General features: G+C 36.3%; 1 protein-coding gene across 5 annotated transcripts in view; it reads right to left on the reverse strand.

Moving 5' to 3' along the window:
- Positions 1-20,163, reverse strand: part of letm1 (leucine zipper-EF-hand containing transmembrane protein 1) — a 30,499-nt gene extending 10,336 nt beyond the window's left edge. For 4 of the 5 annotated variants that reach the window (XM_016240164.1, XM_016240161.1, XM_016240162.1 and 1 more), the window contains exons 1-4: positions 19,868-20,163; positions 6,815-6,872; positions 5,831-6,311; positions 1,182-1,253 (exon numbers count right to left, since the gene is read on the reverse strand). In XM_016240164.1, coding sequence (XP_016095650.1) covers positions 1,182-1,253; positions 5,831-6,311; positions 6,815-6,872; positions 19,868-19,946 — 690 coding nt within the window. In that variant the 5' untranslated portion in view covers positions 19,947-20,163. Of the gene's footprint in view, positions 1-422; positions 627-817; positions 956-1,109; positions 1,254-5,830; positions 6,312-6,814; positions 6,873-19,867 lie in introns of all 5 variants that reach the window. The other variant, XM_016240165.1, reaches the window with a different exon arrangement.
- Positions 20,164-20,529: the final 366 nt, after the last annotated feature.

A 20,529-nucleotide genomic window follows, 5' to 3' on the forward strand; every position in this document is an offset into this window, starting at 1 on the left:
TTGCATATCATTGGTCTTTTGTTAATTTTGTTTGCTTCCATTGTCCTCATTTGTAAGTAGCTTTGGATAAAAGCGTCTGCTAAATGACTAAATGTAAATAAGATTTAACTTATTAAAATATTTAAAAAAAAAAATATTTTAATAATGTCATAATATAATATATATATATTTATTTAATATATATCTCTCTCTCATATGAAGACATGTTGGGCAAAGATACTTCTTTCAAAACAATTTAAAAAATTGGAATGTTAAACTGAAAACTGCATATTGTGCTGTACAATCTAACTTGGACAATTATTTCATATTCGATTAAATTATTTAACTTAAAATAGCATACTACTGTTATAAATAAGACAATGCAAAAAAAAATTGACTCTTCTTAAAAACACAATCTCATTTGAGTAAAGACAGGTTCTAACCTTGTCATCTGCACGGATGGCTCGGAGTTTCATGATGAGCTGAAAGCGTAAGAAATTGTTGGTGCCGATGGACTGCAGCTCCAGAAGCTTGCACAGAGCCACCAGCTGCGGCCGTGTCAGGTTATCTAAGGTCAGTTCATCTTCAAACAGTTTAGAGAAACGTATGATCTGCTCATTACTGGGTCTCTCTCCTGAGTCACGGATCTGAGAGAGAAGAGTAAGGGTAAGAGAGAGAAAGTTCTCATTCAAAAAAAGCTCTCATTCATGGTACTTATGAGATAGCATTCATAAGCACCACCACATGGGGGCAATACAGCACTATTTAGAATCACTTGGGAGAAGCAGTAGTGTTGTTTTTTCAGGATGAGTTCTGAGCAAGTGTGACTATGATCTACCTTCTGAAAGAAAGTGGAGAACTCCTCGGTCACGTTGCCTTTGGCTGCTTTGTTTCTTAGTGCAATCTCCTCAATTGTGTCCTGCAAGAACTTGGCCATTTCTAACTTCACTCTCAACTCCTTCTTTAGTCTTTCCTCCTGCAGAGAGAGAGAGAGAGAGAGAGAGAGAGAGAGATGATACAAGGTCAAATAGGTTTGGTACAGGTATTGTATAAGTGGATGCATAAGAGGTGTGACTAGGACAGAAATACAATTAAGGTCTTTACAGATTAAACTCAAAAGGTCAGCGTACCTTTTTGGACTGTGTCTCAAAGGTGGAAGGCAACATGTTAGGGAAAAGTTTCAGTGCAACAGGAAGCAGAAACTCCATAAATGGAACGATGATAAAGACCAGAAAGGGCAGAAGCCGGAAGACATCTGCACACGTCCTCAGGAACTGCAATTAACATGACATAGGCAGTGATGTCAGCAGATTGCTGCTTTGGTGATGAAATGCAATTATTAATCAGTGGTGGAAATCTAATCTCTAGAACTAAAAATGAAGTACAACCCCTCAAATCCCTGTCATGAAGTGCAAAGAACCGACTCTCCAGAGTGGTCTGCTCTGGCAGGACTACATAAGAGAGTAAAATTAGAGCTCTAATCCAGCTGGGAGGTGAAAAGAGTCAGAGTCAAGAGTTCTCTCTAAAACTTTTCCTATCTACTGTTTGGGTAAAGAACCTCATATCCTGTCCCTATTTCACCCCAAAATCAAAAGAAAGAAGCCTATTTTGCCTAAGAAGCTTTTGTTTAAAATTGATTTTCTACATTGCAACATTATTTTCATGAAAGTTAAGGACATTTAACATCATGTCCATCAATTTTAATTAGTGTAATGCAAAAACAATCATTATTGTCATACAAAAGTTAACTATGAAGCTTATACATCATGTTTGATAAACTGCATTAAATGTATGATTTTTAAAATAATAATATAATTATTTACAATACTTCTTGTTTACATAAATGAGAATGAGAATCACCAGAACAAAAAAAAATATTGTTAAAAATATTAATGGTCCTAGAAATATTAATATTAATCCCAACTTCCAATTGTATTTATGTATTTATTTATTTTTGTCAAATGTAACCTAGTTGCTTTTATGTATGATTCACTCCTGTAAAGTAAAAATAAATAAATACAACTTAAAAATGAAAAACAGACAGTAAAAACAAAACAAATTTAAGTTAAAAAAGGACAGCTCTGAGACATCAGGTAAAATACAATAAAACAAATCGAAATAAATACAACTTAAAAATGAAAAACAGACATCTGCACAAAAAAGATAATTAAAATAAAATAATATATAAATAAAATAATTAGTTAAAATAAAAGAAAAAACAAAGAAAAAAAAATAGATCTGAAATGTGAGTGAGCAGAGACTAAGAGACTAAGTCAAGCCATCAGTGCATCCACTCCCCATGGCAAAAACTGACTTTCTGAATCACCCCATATCTAATATATAGCTGATGAAACATGATGCATTTAGAAAATGAGAGGTTAGATGACAAAGGAGCTTCAGCTTTATAAGAGGGGTCCCTGCTCCCCTTATTCCACCTGTGTGTCAGCGCTCCTATAGGGAAGAATTTAAACCAGGCAGGCCTGAAAAGAGCCTTTGTGTTTGGCCCATTGAAATGTATATCACCACAGGCAGAGAGAGAGAGAGAAAGAGCGCGAGGGGGAGAGAGGAGGAAAACAGGGAGGCCTGGAGTGTGAAATATTCAGGGACGAGTGAGTGGGATGGAGAGTGAAGGCATTCGAAAGGAAGAGAGCAGGACAGAGGGCATGGGAAGGGGGTTGATGACTGACATCAAAAGCTAAAGGAACCCACGCTGTGCGAGGCCAGTTGTGAATAGGCAGGATTAAGAATGAAGCCGGTCAGAAGAATAGCGAGAGTGAGGTGCGACAGATGCTAGCTGAGGCAGAGGCATTAGCATACCTCGCAATGCTAATGTTGACAGAGCTCACAACATAAAGAAATCCTCAGTAAGCTCTTGATAACAACTAACCATGACTACCCAAACATGAGTGTTATACAAGCTGTAGACGTTTTTGGACCAAATGCTGTGGGAAAAAAAACTCTCAAGAAAATCTCCCAAGGCTTTAGGAATGTAATAATGTGATTTTTGCTTGTTTTCAGTTAGTAAACAGATTTTCGGAAGAAAATGTGAATAGTGCTTGCCTGTGCAAAACAACAACAAAAGCTTTTTAGTTAACGTTTGAAAATAAAGAAATGAAATAATACAATTATTATTCGTTTCATAAATATTATTTTTTGTATTTTATTTTATAAATTTGCATTACAATATATTTTATTATAATATTTAACATAATAGACAATATACAATTAATAATATAAAATAGTAATATTTATTATTTTATTTAATATTTTAATTTAGTAGTGGCAGTAATCATAATAATAATAATTAATATTATTATATTTATATGGTCATACTCATATATAGTCCGATATAATTTTTGACAGGAAAATTATATCTGACTATAAATTGTGCAGACCTACAAACAAGTGTTAGATAGATAGATAGATAGATAGATAGATAGATAGATAGATAGATAGATAGATAGATAGATAGATAGATAGATAGATAGATAGATAGTATAAGCAATAAAAAGTAAAAGCAATAATAGTGACACCATTAATGTTTACAATGATTGCTTGCAGCAAATGTTTGTCAAATGTTTGCCAGAAGACCAAATTTTAAGGGCGTGTTTCTATCTCTGTGGCTTCATGTAACTGTCACCAGAGTAAAACCAAACATCACTCTTCTCAGTACTATTGCCATGACTGTGGAGAAATGATAGGAGTAATGTAGTGGATAATGTTGGGCATTAATATCCTAGCAACCCAAGGACGGACAGTTCATTCTGAGAGAGTGACAGAGTGAGCTGTGACACAAAGCCAGAGCAATTTCCAGTACGTACTGACTTAGAACGCAATGGAGGCCTCCAACGGTTATAGATTATATGCGTCACTAAAGTGTCACTTTACAACAGGCTGAGTTATGCAACTGTCTGAGAATTTGAGGCTGGGAAGGTATTAGCACTGTGCTAACATAGCCAATCATGTAATACAACGTGTGATAACTGCAATCTTCTGTGTGCTTGAAAACTCAAATATAATACAGAAGAGCAGTAACCTTGTATTTACACTAACAAGTTTGGGGTCGGTATGATTTTTTAATGTTTTTAAAGTCTCTTATGCTCAGCAAGGCTGCATTTATTGGAAAAATACAATACATCTGTCATATAATGAAAAATTATTACGATTTAAGCTGAATTTTCAGCATCATTACCCCAGTCTTCAGTGTTACGTGATCTTTCAGAAATCATTCTAATATACTGATTTGCTGCTCAAGAAACAATTCTTACTATTAATGCTGAAAACGTTTTTTTTTTTTTTAGACATCTGCACAAAAAGATCTTTGATTAATAGAAAGCTAAAAAAAACATCATTTATTTGAAATAGAAATATTTTTTTTAATAGATTTTTAAAATAAATAAATAATAAACTTGTATAATATAAGTAAGCTTAAAACTTTTTAAATGGTAGTTGATAACTTTGTGGATTTTGAAAGTACTTCTTAAAAAAGTGAGCTTTGTTGCTTTCTGTGGGGGGAAAAACCATGGCCATGTTGCTGTGACTGATGGGATGTTCTTCTGGGTGGTTTCTTACTGAACTAAGTCAAAATGCTTTGATGTAGGTCTGTTTTTTCACCATTTTATTGTCCGCCAGAAATGATAAGTTCAATCACTTAATAAAGGTAATATAAAGCTAATGCACTGGACCTCAATTAACCGCTCTCTTACTTCTGTCCTAAGGACAACATTTTTCAGCTGGACATCACTTTACAGGGTTCAGCCTGCGGCCAACTATGTGTCAATGTGAGCCATACTGATCTATCAATCATTTAAGTTGCGATTATAGGATATGAATGAATGAGTGGGATTAAATGTATCCTAACTAAATGTAAATAGTATTTCATCTTAAATAAAAGAGTTGTTAAATTGGACTTAATGGATTTTTTTTATCCTAAAGGCCTCAGGAATCCCATGTGAGCTAGTTAAAGTGTCTTTGGTCTCCCCTGGACTCCTGACTTGCAGGATGATCTCTAATGGCTGTTCCATGAAGACTCAGCATGGCACTAATTTAAATCATTAAGCTACAGAAGAGATCCAGTCAGACTTTACAGGACTAAGATTAAACTACGGAAGAATGCTAACCACCCACCCCAAATCCTACTATGCACGACTTAATTACATTACACTGGGTTAAATCCATAGGGCAATGACAGGTCAACTGACAACCCCAGAGTGGTACAATGACAATTTTCCTTCCATTTATTAAGGTGTTTACATGAGTTGCTTTTAGAATATCCTTTCATGTTCCTGTTTTACATGTTACAGTACATAGTTTGATTAATTGTACACGTCATTACGTCCCCACGTGACACCATCCGATGTCCCCTCTAAAATTTCACATATAAACATATAGTTCGTCTTTGTGATGATGCCATATACAGTTTTGGGTGTTTTATTTTAAATTTTATGAAAGCTTCAAGTGCAGCTAATTATTTGTATTTGCATACAGACGACAGTGGTGTTGAAGCTCTTTTATTTGCCGTCAAACGGTTGAGCACTGTCGTGCGTGTATCCTATCGCAAAATGCGGCGAAAAGTCCTACACGATGCTAATAATGTGATTAAGGTGTGTACATGTCTATACTGCACTTCAATAATGCGACTAAAATAGGAATACTCCACATGTCTTAATTTGATTTCTGTTTACTTCCGAGTATGACTTTAGCTGGATTAAGGTAATCAAAAATCTCAGTCTACATGGTAGATTCTTAATCAGAGTATAGTCTTAATCAAGTTAAAATCTGAATATTGTTGTCCATGTAAACGTACTGATTGTGTAAGATAAAAAAAGCACTTGACAGCCCTAGTGTTTACCTGTCTCCTCTCTCGGCGTGACAGAATGTGTCCATTCAGCACCCTCCAGAGCATCCGCACCGTAATAGTCGTATCCATCCATAGTAGGCGGAACCCGTGATAGTAATGCTTCACCTCATCAATCACACGTTGACGTATTGTCCGTCTCACAGGTTCGGTATCTACCGTTGGGCTGTACACCGGACCACCCTCCTCAAGCTTTTTATTCCGATCCTTCAGTGAACGTAAAGAACGTTCTACCTTCGAATCATCATGGAGACGGCCTGTAGTATGTACCCACCGGACTGGGGTGTTCTGTGGCCAGGCTAGCGTTCTGGGGTACGTGGAGTGGGTGTTGATAGGCAGGGCAGGGTCAGGTACTAAGATGGCACAGTACAGACGAGGAGACCTGGACAAGCGGCGCTGAAGTGCTGATGAATTGTCAAGGTACAGGACAGATGATGCATGAGGCCAGACACTGCCTCCAAGAACACCAGGACTGCTGAAAAACAGACGTCATGCATCAGCCTAAACAATCTTTAAATAAAGATCCAATTTGAAACAATAAAAAAAAAAATGACAGCGTTTTTGAAGTAAGTCTCTTATGCTCACCAAGGCTGCATCAATTTGATCAAAAATACAGTAAAACAGTATTATTGTGAAATATTATTACAATTTAATATAATTGTTTTCTATTGTAATATATTATAAAATGTAATTTATTCTTTTATCATTTTCAGCAGCCATTAATACTCCAGTCAGAAATCATTCTAATATGCTGATTTGATGATCAGGTAACATTTATTATTATTATTAATGTTGAAAACAGTTGTGACGATAGTTAATTTTTTTTTATATCGTTAATACTACAATTCAAAGTTAAATTTGGATGGTAGTATTAACTACCACAGTATGGATGAATTGCACTTTTCTCCAAATAGATTCAGATATAAATGAGAATCATGTCACTGACCCAGATACAATTTAATTTTCAATTCCATTTACCTGTTTGTGGCTAACCGCAGTGCAGTGCAGTTAAAGCATGTGCTTTCTGATATCTTTCCTGAAAGAGGTTCAGAGTAAAGAAAATATAACATTAGATAACATACAGCACACTTATGAGACCACCATGAAGAAGGATGGACCAACAGAGTAATGCAATATAGCTGTGCATGATAAAAAAAAACACATGATATGATATAACATAAAGGGTCATGGAGAGTGCTACAGGCTTGAGGCCAGCACGGGATCACGGAAAAGGACAGAGAAAATACTTGATCCCATGCCAGTGTTGCATACACAGACAGGGAAAAATATCACCACTGCCAAGAGAAAGGACACACAAATGAAGGTGTGTAAGGGCCCAGCAGTGTTGGGCAAGTTACTCTAAAAATGTAATTAATAACTAGTTACTAATTACATCTTCAACAGTGTAATTAGATTACTGTACAAACTACTCTCTCCAAAAATAATTTAATTACTTATTACTAATCACTTTTTAAATCCTACACCAACCTCGACAAGTTAATGATAGACATGAAACGGTTATTTTAATTCTTTCAAGTAACTACATAAATTATTCTGGTCACAATTTTAACTATGAATTTTAATTATTAACTATGATTTTTGCCTTAATATACTCCTAATTACTGCTTATTAATACTTAGTAAAGTAGTTAAGTTTAAGAATTGGGTAGGATTAAGGATTTAGAATAAGGTCTTGCACTACTCTCTCCAAAAATAATTTAATTACTTATTACTAATCACTTTTTAAATCCTACACCAACCTCGACAAGTTAATGATAGACATGAAACGGTTATTTTAATTCTTTCAAGTAACTACATAAATTATTCTGGTCACAATTTTAACTATGAATTTTAATTATTAACTATGATTTTTGCCTTAATATACTCCTAATTACTGCTTATTAATACTTAGTAAAGTAGTTAAGTTTAAGAATTGGGTAGGATTAAGGATTTAGAATAAGGTCTTGCAGAATAAGACCTTATTCTAATAGAATTCATGCTAATAAACAAATTAATAGTGAGAATTGGACACTAAAGTGTTACCGATATTCTTATTAACTCGCCAAAGTATTTAAAGTGAGAAGGGTACATAAAAAGCATGCATTTTAAGGTTAGACTTTAAATTTTGATGTTAAATCCACTATTGTATTGTATATGAATGTTCTAAAGTCTATACACAGTATTAAAGGAGTCGTATGATGCGATTTCAATTTTTCCTTTCTCTTTGGAGTGTTACAAGCTCTTGGTGCATAAAGAAGATCTGTAAAGTTGCAAAAACTAAAGTCTCAAATCCAAAGAGATATTTTTTATAAAAGTTAAGAGTCTCATTATAACCCATAATTATGTCCCCACTGGATGCAACGAATGTATAGTTTATAATGGGTTTTCATGTTTTGAATCACAATATGGCAAGGGGCATAACATTTCCGTCTCACGCTTGAGGTATTCGGCCAATCACAACGCACTGGATAGCTGGCCAATCAGAGCACACCTCACTTTTTCAGAAACGATGAGCTTTGTAAAAATCTACGCGTTTCAGAAAGGCGGGGCATAGAGGAGAAACAATAATGTACAGTATGTGGAAAATAATGTGTTTTTTTAACCTTAAATATATATATATATAAATACATAAACACATTTCATTACACCAAATACACAAAATACTGTTCTTTTTAGCAGCATCATATGACCCCTTTAAGCACAATTACATAAGTAACTGTAATTAAATTACAGAAAAAATAAGAGTAATCCCTTACTTTATATTTTCAAGGGAAAAGTAATTAAATTACAGTAACTAATATCAGAAACTAAGCAATGGAGGCACTTATGCATATGGAGGAGTCCAAAACACTTTCAACTTTTCACAAACAAACCTTAATTCGGGGCTTTTCTAGCCTTTTGATGCCAAGAAAGAAGCCTTCAGTTAAATTTATTCCACAATTTTTCATATTCAAGACAATTTTATAAAGAGAACAGAAATACATAATTGTTTCCCAAATTAAATAATTAGCTTTTCTGTTATTATTGGAATAAAGCAAATTTATTGTTTTCTGGAAAATATTTTTAAAAAGTTCTATAAAGTTAATGGTGTATCTAATATCTATAAACATATTTTGTTCACAAAACTATATGCTTTTTTTCTCACAAAAACTAGAACTTTAGACAGACTTTAAAACAACTGCAACAAATCACAGGTTAATCAGTGATTTGAAAGCAGAATTAAATAGTAATATAATATTAGCAAATTTGGTAAATGTGAAAGTAAAAAAATAGAAAAGAAAAAAGTAATGAGTACATGATAACAGAAGTTTAATTCTGGGTGACCCTATCCCTTTAAGAGCACGTTAACTTTGACAGTCCTAAAAATACATTTTCTAAAAGCTTTTTCTCTCTCTCCAATTTTTGCAAACCCCCTAAAAATCCCTGACTTAACTAATAACACAATAACCTTTTTACATGGAGTGGTGTTAGGAAGTAATATGCAACTTACGCAGTCATCTAATGCTGTTTTGCCATGGAATGTGCAGCCACAAAATACATTACTTATTGGTCTTTACGTCAAGTTGAAACTGTACCTGGCTACATGCTTAAACAGATGCTTGAATATGACTCATTCTTTTATCCACCTAGTCTCTAAAGTATTTTGTCATGTCCATTGCACACTGGCACATAATGAATCTGATTGCATGCTATTTACTTGTTTTTGTGTTTTTGTGTGTGTGTGTGTGTGTGTGTGTGTGTGTGTGTGTGCGTGTGCGTGCATCGGTTATGAAACAACCTCCATACAGGTTACATCAGGAAACAGACCTCACACAAAAACGCTGCAACTGATGCAGTGAAGAGTTTACATAGCTCACATTTTTTACACGGATGGATGAAACATTAGCATTCCTGGTGGATATTCCCCCTCTCAGGCATATGACTAATTACAAATACTGCTTTTGTTAAACTACAGTACAGTTAAATAAGACCACCCATTGCAGCTGTCTGTCAGATGTTCAAGCATAGTATTTCACTGGTAATGACCATCACAAGCACTCTCCATGTCTGCAGCGACAAACTCAGATACATGAGGATGGCCGAGCACATTTCAGTAAAGTCTAACTCATGTTAACGTTAGCTACAGCTCTTCAGGAGCAAGAACAGGGTAAATATCCCAGTACCAGGAAACCACCAGACTTGAAGTGAATCGCCTGTTGAAATGGATCACTTGAAACCAATAACATATCTTCTTACTTTTGGTATTTATTTTCTGCACTGATCTTGGGTTAGTATCTACATAATTGTTTTTAACACTGTAAACATGTGCTAAACACAGGGTTGAACATGATAAATTTTCTGTTAACAGATAATCAAATAGTGTAATCAAATTAATTTTTAAGCCACTGTTCCTTTTCAACAAATAACCCACTGTAAACCAGATTTCTGCTTGTTCCAACAGGACAATCAAAAGGTGAATTATGTCTTCTTTTTTATCATAAAACATTTTAACCTGTCCCAGTTTAAAAAGCAGAGACAACATTTTACAAAGCCCTTGATTTTTTGAGTTTCTGAATCAGGGCCTTTTCTAGGCATAGGTAAACTAGGCAGTTACTTAGGGCACCTCCAATTAAAGGGGGTGCCAATGAGCGTACCAATCCTATGTTAACGTAATGACCCTGCATTTTAGCAAAAAAAAAAAAAAAGGGTGTTAAGTACATTTCAGCAGCTGAATATTAGCATTAGAATGTTTTTAAATTTGAACAGTTTAACCGTTATTTAGTGGAATGTTTCTTTTTTTTATATTTTTAAATTGCTAAAATGTTCATAAAAGCAGCTATTATATAATATCCATTTCTGATGTCGCCAATAATTAGAGATGCACTGAAATTCCGGCTGCCGAAAATTAGTTCACCGCTCAGGATTCAGTCAAACCTAAATTTATTCAGACATCTTCAACATTTCTCACATTATCACAGTTTATTCGCTATAGTTTAGAAAATGGTAATAAAATATGACAAGAACTCAGAGTTAAACTGTGTCAGAACAAATTCAGCTTGATAATGTCAGATAACTTTGATAGAAAGGTATGTAGCCTAATAGATTACAATCAACCAAAATATTAGACAGCTGTTAGACAGTATTTACACAACTATCAATACTTAGTCGGGCAACCCTTAGCCTCAATGACAGCCTGTAGTCTCCTGGGCATGCTGTCATCCAGCTTCATGCAACTTAATTTTTTTTTCCCGACTCGGTCCGAATAATTTTTGGTCTCAAATTTGTATCAGTTTTACTGGTAGTCCACTGTATGAAGAATTTTTGGGTATAATTTGTCACAGTTTACTTTATTTTGCTATCCTCACTTACATAAATTAACTATAGTGTCCTGCACCCACTAGTAAAAAAAAATACAAAAAATTATATCTGGTCACTGAATAATTTTTGGTTTGACTGTATATCCTTTGGTTATTTTCACACTTAATTATGCCCATTAAAATGTATTTTACAAGTTTTTGTTACTTTCACTGTTCATTTTTTGCTCTATGGTCTTTTATTTTGGTCTAATTAATGGTCTTTAAATCTTTAATTTAATAGCATTAGAGCTGCTCCATTGCTTAGTACTGTACTCACGCGCTTTGCTGTAATAATGCAGGGAACCACTCGTTATAAATCTACTAACTGATATTTTCAGAAAATAAATAAATGGTCTTATTTTTACGATTTAGTTTTAATCCAAATGATGCGTGCTAAGTAAGCGAACATCAAAGATCACACAACAGAAGTGTGCGCGCGCTCTGTCTCTCTCTCTCTCTCCCTACCGTTAAGTAACTTGTGCATTGTTTTACTTACTTGTTTTTTATATATCCGACGGAACTACAAACTTTCCAGTGATGTCTGTGAGAAAGGTATATTCACTCGACAAGCTCGCGCATCTGTGCCGCTGCACGCTCAATCCACTCAGCATGCTTTGCTTTCCAGCTCGTGCACATCAGCTATACAGGCTTTAATACTGAATGTTCAACATTATATTCATTGCATACATATACTTCGTAGACATCCTTAATCTCTTATAACTCCATTCTGCTGTCTGTTGTCGGAGTTTCTTTGTCTGAATATGGCACTGATCACATGCTGTGTGGTATCGGCATTTGGTATCGGGACATTTTAACGAGTACGAGTACAGAAGCTCAGTATCGGGCCCGATACCGATACCAGTATCGGAATCAGTGCATCCCTAATAACTAGCTATCTCACAATGTTTGCATATGAATAAAAGCCTACATTAAAATCTGTCATATAAATTGGTATTTTCATTAGAAATTAGCCTACTGATTGCCAACATTGATGAACAATATTTTTTAATAATATTACAAATATCTGTATGACATTATATTCTGCAGTTCTTCCCTGCTGTACCGAATATCTATACTTTTCAAAGTATCATATTGAAGTTAGAAATTCAAATATTGTGACAAAATTAATTTTGTAAGGTGCCACAAATTTGTTAAAATTTCCAAAGGGTGCCGCGACTAAAGAAAGGTTGGGAAACACTGATTTAGTGTATATTGAAATAATATATGTTTTAAAATGAATGGTGGCATCATCAAAATAATGAAAGTGTTTGATAAGCTACCACAACCAAATTTTTTTATTTTTAACCAATTTATATAATCATGTCATTATCCTAAACAAAATCATACAACACCAATAGGGATTTTGCCTATAGGGCGCCAAAATAGTCTGAAATGGCCCCATTCCGAATAGTTGTCCGACACGTGTTGCGCCAGGTTTGATTTCTAGGATGCAAAATAGCAGTACTTCTTGCGTGTCTCAAATTGTGATTTAGAGACAATAGTGAAATTTAGATTTGAAAGATCTCTTTAAGTAGGAAAAGTAAAGGAGTGGACTATAAATGCAGGATGTCCTTCTACTTACTGTAAATGTACAACCCTCTACGCACACCTTGACAATATAATCGCCATTGGCTAGTACATTTTTTTGTTTACTCGCCAGACTGATATACTATTTTACACACATACGCGCGTTTACTTAGCTATCTAAATGGGGACATTACATAGACTTCGATTGTTTTTATATACAGATAGTTATACACTTTTTAACCCAAACGCACCCCTACCCCTAACAGAAAACTTTCTGCATTTTTACAATTTCAAAAGTAAAAAAAAAACTGTTTACTTTTATAACAGTTTACCAATTGAGGACATCTACAAATTGAGGTTTTTGCCGATTTTGTCAGGTTTTGCTCGTTTTTGGGTACAAATATATCCATGTACACACACACACACACACACACACACACACACACGATTCCATCCAATCAGATTATCTTTGTAAAATGGAACAGCTTCTTAAATAACTGAATGTGCACTCTTAACTTCAGCCAATCAAGCATTATATTATGATATTATGATAATTAAGCACTATTTAATGATAGAACTAGTGATTAGAACTAAAACTTGATAACCATGAATGAATGCATATTTGTCATTTTAACTGAACGTATGACTGGTGGTGGTGTTTAAGATATTGTTGGTCATAGGTAATAGTAATTATTATTAAAAGATACTACTACTATTATTATCTGCTGGGTTCATGAATATTAATCACGTTGTCAGCGTTCGCTCGAACTGATTTGCTGAAATCAAAACAGGGATGATAATAGATGAGCGCCAGCCAACGAGAGCTGTTCGCGCATTAGCTCCGCCCACTGCCAAGAAACCGGCATATCTCCTGCTTGTTCTTAAAAGCAGAATAATTCTAAATGAACTCTGTTATTTTGACAGGAAAATACAACAAAGAATATGGTTTACATGTAGCGCGTCGATTCAGTGTGGTATGCAAGACTCTCGCTCTCTCTCTTTGCATGTGTGAGAAACACAGCACTATCAGTAAAGCGACAGCGAGTCGTGCGCCTTCACACTAGTTTACGGTACGTCAAATACAGGTGCTCTGCGTGCTACATACTGCGCATCCATTGAGTACATGACATGATCCATTGAGCGCATCCAAATAGTACAGATCGCTTGACGGAGAGCGAAACTCTCAAGCGCTCAGTCAGCGTGTTTATCGAGTGAAAATCTGTTGAACACCTCTCACATACACACTGGCGTGTAAAATCTAAGAATTTATTAGCCAATGGCTAATGTTAGACATTATTTAGTCGCCCAGAGTAAGATTTAGTCGCATATGCGAGTGATTTACTCGCAATGTAGAGGGTTGTGTAACTTCAGGAAACTCCCTTATCTGGAGTAAGCCAGTTAAGCTATTCTCACCCATTCTGACTGTATCCCACACATGCAGGTAAGCACACAGTTTCCCTTTCCCTGAAATACAGCAATCCATCAAACCTGACTTTCTCCTGAACCATTTCCTTCTCCAGTACACCATGCAATCTCTGGATTACATATACTTACGGTCTCGTGATTCTCTGATTTATCCACTCAGAGACAATAGGACGAGGCCAGACTCCATAATTAATCCATTCTCATCCCATTTCCCTTCAGTACTATGGTTTAGGACCTTTGCTCCAATGCCCAGGTGAAGCCTAATCTGGGTAGTGCTTGCCATAATGTTTGCTTCACATGTAAGACCCTTGGCCCAGTGCAGTCTAATCCTATTGATGCCAGGATGTTCGTATGGAAGGATAAATGCTTTCTACTTTCGCTCTCTATATTTAGCTCTATAGGATGTCTGGCCTCGCATCTCGAGGTCAGTCTACGGCTGGCAGATGGGCTGAGATCTCTATCCTCTTGTACATCTCCATGAGTTTGCATACAGAATACAAAGCTCTCTGAACAGAAGAGAACAGGACGCACTCTTCAAAATAAAAGTTCCAAAAGGGGGATTTTATGGCAAAAGCCACAGAAGAAGCATTCGGAGTTCCCTAAAAAAACTTTCAGGGAACATTAACATTTTAATAATCTAAAGAAACGTTTTCCACTGTAAAGAACCGTTTGTGCAATGGAAAGGTTTTATGGATGACAAATGTTATTCATGGAACCATAGAGGCCAATAAAGAACCTTTATTTTTTAAGAATGTAGAATTTGTATATGTATAAATTCATAGATACATAAATGTATAAAATGTATACATTTAAAATAAACACAGCCTGCATATAATGATGACATGTTAAAAGAACCTGAACTTTCATGGGTGTTGTCTAAGTTCCTTGAAGGGGTGAGGAAAAAACTAACACAACTTTGTGGTCACAAATCTTTTCTGTTTTAGGATGCAATGTAAAGTACTCAACTGCACCAGATTCAGGGTGTGTCTCTGAGAGAAATGAACAAAGAGTCATCATATGAGGGTGGACCCATAAAATGCTCCACATGCTGCTTCAGATGTCTTCTATGTAACTAATTGTTTAATCTAATGCTTGGGAGTAGGTGGTTTTAAGGTACAGGATGTACTGTAGTTATGACAAAGTTAAAATACTTTCTACTAATGTGCAGAGTCAACTACATCAAGCAATTCATAGACTGACTTTCTTAAACACTGCAATGCTTTTGCAACATCGCTCGATTTGTTAAAGCAATTCAAACAAGACGTGCAATAATATAATCCATCATTACCATTCTCAATCATTGCTGTAAGTGCCATGTAACTTGGAGCCACAGGAACATTACATTTTTACATGCTGACTGGCTGAAGAACACACTACAGGCCTAAACCCTTTACTAGAGATGCCAAAAGGCAGTAGACAGGGGAAAAAACCATACAACTTTAATATAATGAAATACTTAATTGTAACTACACACTTTGACCCCTTTGGTCTGGCATGTCAACTTCTGGCAAAATATGTTAGTGGGCAAAAAAAAAAGTTCATGCAAGGCTCATGGGGCTGTCTATTCCTTATGAAACCTTCTCACCGATAGTGTCTGAGTCTGTCAGCATTCAGGCAGCAGTTTTGTCTGACAGTCTTATCAGAGGTAGCAGTCCCTCTGAGAGTGAGATAACACAGTCGGAGTGAAACTAAGTCTACTAAGTCCCACAGATGTACCTCATTTATGCAAACAAGGTCAAGACTTTAGCTTTGATCAACTGATTCCCTGATCTCCATATATAATATGACCGTCAACTCCAATCAAAATGTACACAGAAAAACCTTTTGGCTTCATCACAAATGTTCAACAGGTGCCATTTATCTTTAAAGAAAACAACAGAACCACACAAACTCTGACTGCTATTGGCAGGACGCATCAGGTGTCCTTCTCTCTCATGTTGGTTGCCTGTGCCAAGGTCACAGTCTGTGCTGTTACATTTTACCAGCTTGGTAGAAGCCTGTGGATTGAGCTAGTGTCCTGATAAGAAAACCCCATCTCTGGCAAGTGACAATGTAGGTTAAGACTTTCTGCCTCAGTAAACTCTTCTTTGAATATTTTGTGCATGTAGTGTCAATGTCAACAGCTCAACTATTCGGTTATCTGAATAATCATTTAGTTTGTTAATAGTCAGTGTTGTCATGCTTATTGGTAATAAGACTGAATGTTATTGGGGGAAGTCGTGGCCTAATGGTTAGAGAGTCGGACTCGTAACCCAAAAGGTTGCGGGTTCGAGTCTCGTACCGGCAGGGATTGTAGGTGGGGGTGAATGTACAGCGCTCTCTCCCACCTTCAATACCACAAGTGCCCTTGAGCAAGGCACCGAACCCCCAACTGCTCCCCGGGCGCCGCAGCATAAATGGCTCCGGGTCCCCACTGCTCCAGGTGTGTGTTCACTGCTGTGTGCGCGCACTTTGGATGGGTTAAAATGCAGAGCACTAATTCCAAGTATGGGTCACCATACTTGGCCACATGTCACGTCACTCACTTATGAAAGCTATTCATGGTAGCATTTGTTTTCCTAACAATGCATATTCTGATCGGACCTTTAATTTATAGTCTGTCAAGCAGAGCTGCGGTTAATCATTTGCCAGACCACACCGCTTCAGACTAGCTACAAGAAAGAAAGTCCACACATGGGAGTTACTGGGGTTTCTCAGGAAGCACTTCAAGTATATTTCGAAATCAATTAGAGATTGTGGCAGCAATGTTGTGGTTGAGAAAGTAGGCAAATGGTTTATTTTATTCAGACAAGTTATAAGGCCATAGCCGCTTGCTACGGCTGAAAGGTCAAGATATTTGTGGTTTTTATTACCATTTACTTGTGCTGTGTAATTTCCTTTATTTACTTAAAGAAAACTCTGAATAATGTATGACTGAACTCCTTTTTAATTAAGTATTACTTAAATTTACTTAAAGTTATCATGGTTTTGATAAGCTCTGAATTGTAATTTTCAATTAATGTAAATATTAATATTGGTTAGATTAATATGACATATGTCTAATTAGGGAAATTAAAACAAAAATGGCAGATAAAAATAATGGAAACTTTACAACTCAGTCCATATGAGTGATGGATCATGAATCCTGCTAAACCGCAAATGCAAAAAAATCTGATATTATCCTTAGTATTCACTTAGAGTGTTTTCTGTCTCTGAAGAAAGAAAATTGCATGGTGTGCTCAAGCCAAAAGCACACAAGAAACAAGTGAATGAACAAGTTTTTTTAACCAAATGTATTTCTCAAGGACTGACTTATGTTTTTCATTCACTGACTGACACCTCTACATTTTGCTCTCCTGTTTTAAAAACATAAGAATATGTTTTCAAATAGAGCCAAATCCTGAGCAAAATAAGGTCTGTGGTAAATTTAACTTGATGGTACTTTTGTAGAACAAAATAAACTGCACACTCACAAAAAAAAAAATAAACAACTGGCCGCAGCATAAATGGCTCCGGGTCCCCACTGCTCCAGGTGTGTGTTCACTGCTGTGTGCGCGCACTTTGGATGGGTTAAAATGCAGAGCACTAATTCCAAGTATGGGTCACCATACTTGGCCACATGTCACGTCACTCACTTATGAAAGCTATTCATGGTAGCATTTGTTTTCCTAACAATGCATATTCTGATCGGACCTTTAATTTATAGTCTGTCAAGCAGAGCTGCGGTTAATCATTTGCCAGACCACACCGCTTCAGACTAGCTACAAGAAAGAAAGTCCACACATGGGAGTTACTGGGGTTTCTCAGGAAGCACTTCAAGTATATTTCGAAATCAATTAGAGATTGTGGCAGCAATGTTGTGGTTGAGAAAGTAGGCAAATGGTTTATTTTATTCAGACAAGTTATAAGGCCATAGCCGCTTGCTACGGCTGAAAGGTCAAGATATTTGTGGTTTTTATTACCATTTACTTGTGCTGTGTAATTTCCTTTATTTACTTAAAGAAAACTCTGAATAATGTATGACTGAACTCCTTTTTAATTAAGTATTACTTAAATTTACTTAAAGTTATCATGGTTTTGATAAGCTCTGAATTGTAATTTTCAATTAATGTAAATATTAATATTGGTTAGATTAATATGACATATGTCTAATTAGGGAAATTAAAACAAAAATGGCAGATAAAAATAATGGAAACTTTACAACTCAGTCCATATGAGTGATGGATCATGAATCCTGCTAAACCGCAAATGCAAAAAAATCTGATATTATCCTTAGTATTCACTTAGAGTGTTTTCTGTCTCTGAAGAAAGAAAATTGCATGGTGTGCTCAAGCCAAAAGCACACAAGAAACAAGTGAATGAACAAGTTTTTTTAACCAAATGTATTTCTCAAGGACTGACTTATGTTTTTCATTCACTGACTGACACCTCTACATTTTGCTCTCCTGTTTTAAAAACATAAGAATATGTTTTCAAATAGATCCAAATCCTGAGCAAAATAAGGTCTGTGGTAAATTTAACTTGATGGTACTTTTGTAGAACAAAATAAACTGCACACTCACAAAAAAAAAAATAAACAACTGCTTCAAATTTAGCATTTTCACTATGGGTGTGTGCAATATATATATACACTGTAGAGCAAAATATCCAAATATCGTTTAGGATGGACTTTCATACTACGTTATATATATATAAATACACGTTATCGTGCTTTTCTAAGACAGGTCAATAATAAGGAACGACAGACGGCTGATGAGCCTGTCCTCAGATAACCTCCAGTACACACAAGGCTATGAGCTTCTGTTCTCCAGCAGCCTGAGCAAAACATGGCGCACTAAAACGATACACAGACGCATTACTCATAGATTATGACTATATAAAACATACAAATGACAATTTTCAAACATTAAAAGACATTTGTTTTCGATTTCAGTGGATCGCATTGACGTTCCAGACAGGAGCGTCTGTGTGGCTACACCTGCTATTAACAACAGCCTACTGCTGTTCATGCAGCTTAAAACAAGCGCTCCATAATTAAACGAAACGCAAACGTTTCTTCAAAAGTGTGGAAACGACTCGCGTGTTGACCATACCAATGAGCTGACAAACCGACCTGCGGTCAACAACAGTTACAGCACTATTATCTTCCAGAACTGACTTAACTTACAGTAACAGAGCGTGATGACACAAAAGCACTAGCACGTGTGACACTGACACTAACGCGCAGTTACAGTGAGCCTCCATTATCAGCTGTAGCTTACAGTGTACTGGACGCATCCCGCATACATTTAGCACATGAAAACCTTTAAGTCGGATGGTTCTCGGTGATTATGACCGATTCTGTCTGTGAGCCTGTACAGTTAGCTTGTTAGCTAATCATTTAAGCCTCTCATTTCACCAGTCGTTTAATAATCTTGCAGGCCAGGTTTGCGAGCTAAGTGGCTAGGTCGTGAACTCGCTTTACACGACTGTAGTGTCTGGAGGGACTCTTTTCAGAAGACATTTAAAGTATACATGACGGGTCTGAACATGTCCGGTTTGAATAACACAGTAAACGAATCAAGGGAATATTAAAGTCCCAAGGCCTTTTTGCTATATAAATAAACCTGGTCACAGTATGTAGCAGTACAATGTGCCGCATTTTGACAGTTCATAAGGCTCGCTGTTCGTTTCAATAGCTACACAAAGGCAGAGGGAATTACGATATTAGCCATTCAAATCGTATTACTAATCACTCTCCTGTAATTAACCAAGAATAGTATTACCTTTTCTGAACTCGTTCTTTAATGACCTAGATGTTTTCAGTAAAGGAGTCCGAGATCTGGTGAGCAAAATCGATGCCATTCTGTTCCCGTCTGTGTGGATGAAAAGGCGTCAAACGTTTAAGTAAGATTTACAGTAACGCTGCGTGGACGTAAAGAGGTAATACACTGACGGGTTTATGAGCTATCCACAGAAGTCATTAGTCCCGAGCTCTTGGCTCATGCCCTTGTACCCTCCTCGGTGATTCAAGCGATGAGTTTGCAAGCGCTCGGCATTTGCTTCCGTCTTCCTGTGGGTTGAGCTCAGCCGCCAGGGGGCGTGGTGCAGTGGCTGCCTGTGAAGGTGTCAGGACTGACCGAGAAGAAACGATGAAGCGCAATCAAATGTCTGGACAAAGCAGACTCTTGAAACTCTAAATGAGGTGACAAACAGTGCTTGATTAGCGTTCTGATGTCCGAAAAAAGTGGTGTAATCCTAAATCCTAAATGTTACCGGCAATGTTGATGTGTGCGCAAGCAACTGACACTTGTTTTAAGTACGTAAAAATACTAAAACAGATTTTTTTTAACAAAAGCGTCTGCTAAACATTCTTATAGAAACGGAAATGAAATGGGTATAAACTGCTTTTGAAACATTTTAATGGTTTGTGAACCCTGGCCAGTGA

The sequence above is a fragment of the Sinocyclocheilus grahami genome, unplaced genomic scaffold, assembly GCF_001515645.1.
Source record: "Sinocyclocheilus grahami isolate Dianchi unplaced genomic scaffold, SAMN03320097.WGS_v1.1 scaffold583.1, whole genome shotgun sequence".
In the NCBI taxonomy this organism is placed as follows: Eukaryota; Metazoa; Chordata; class Actinopteri; order Cypriniformes; family Cyprinidae; genus Sinocyclocheilus; species Sinocyclocheilus grahami.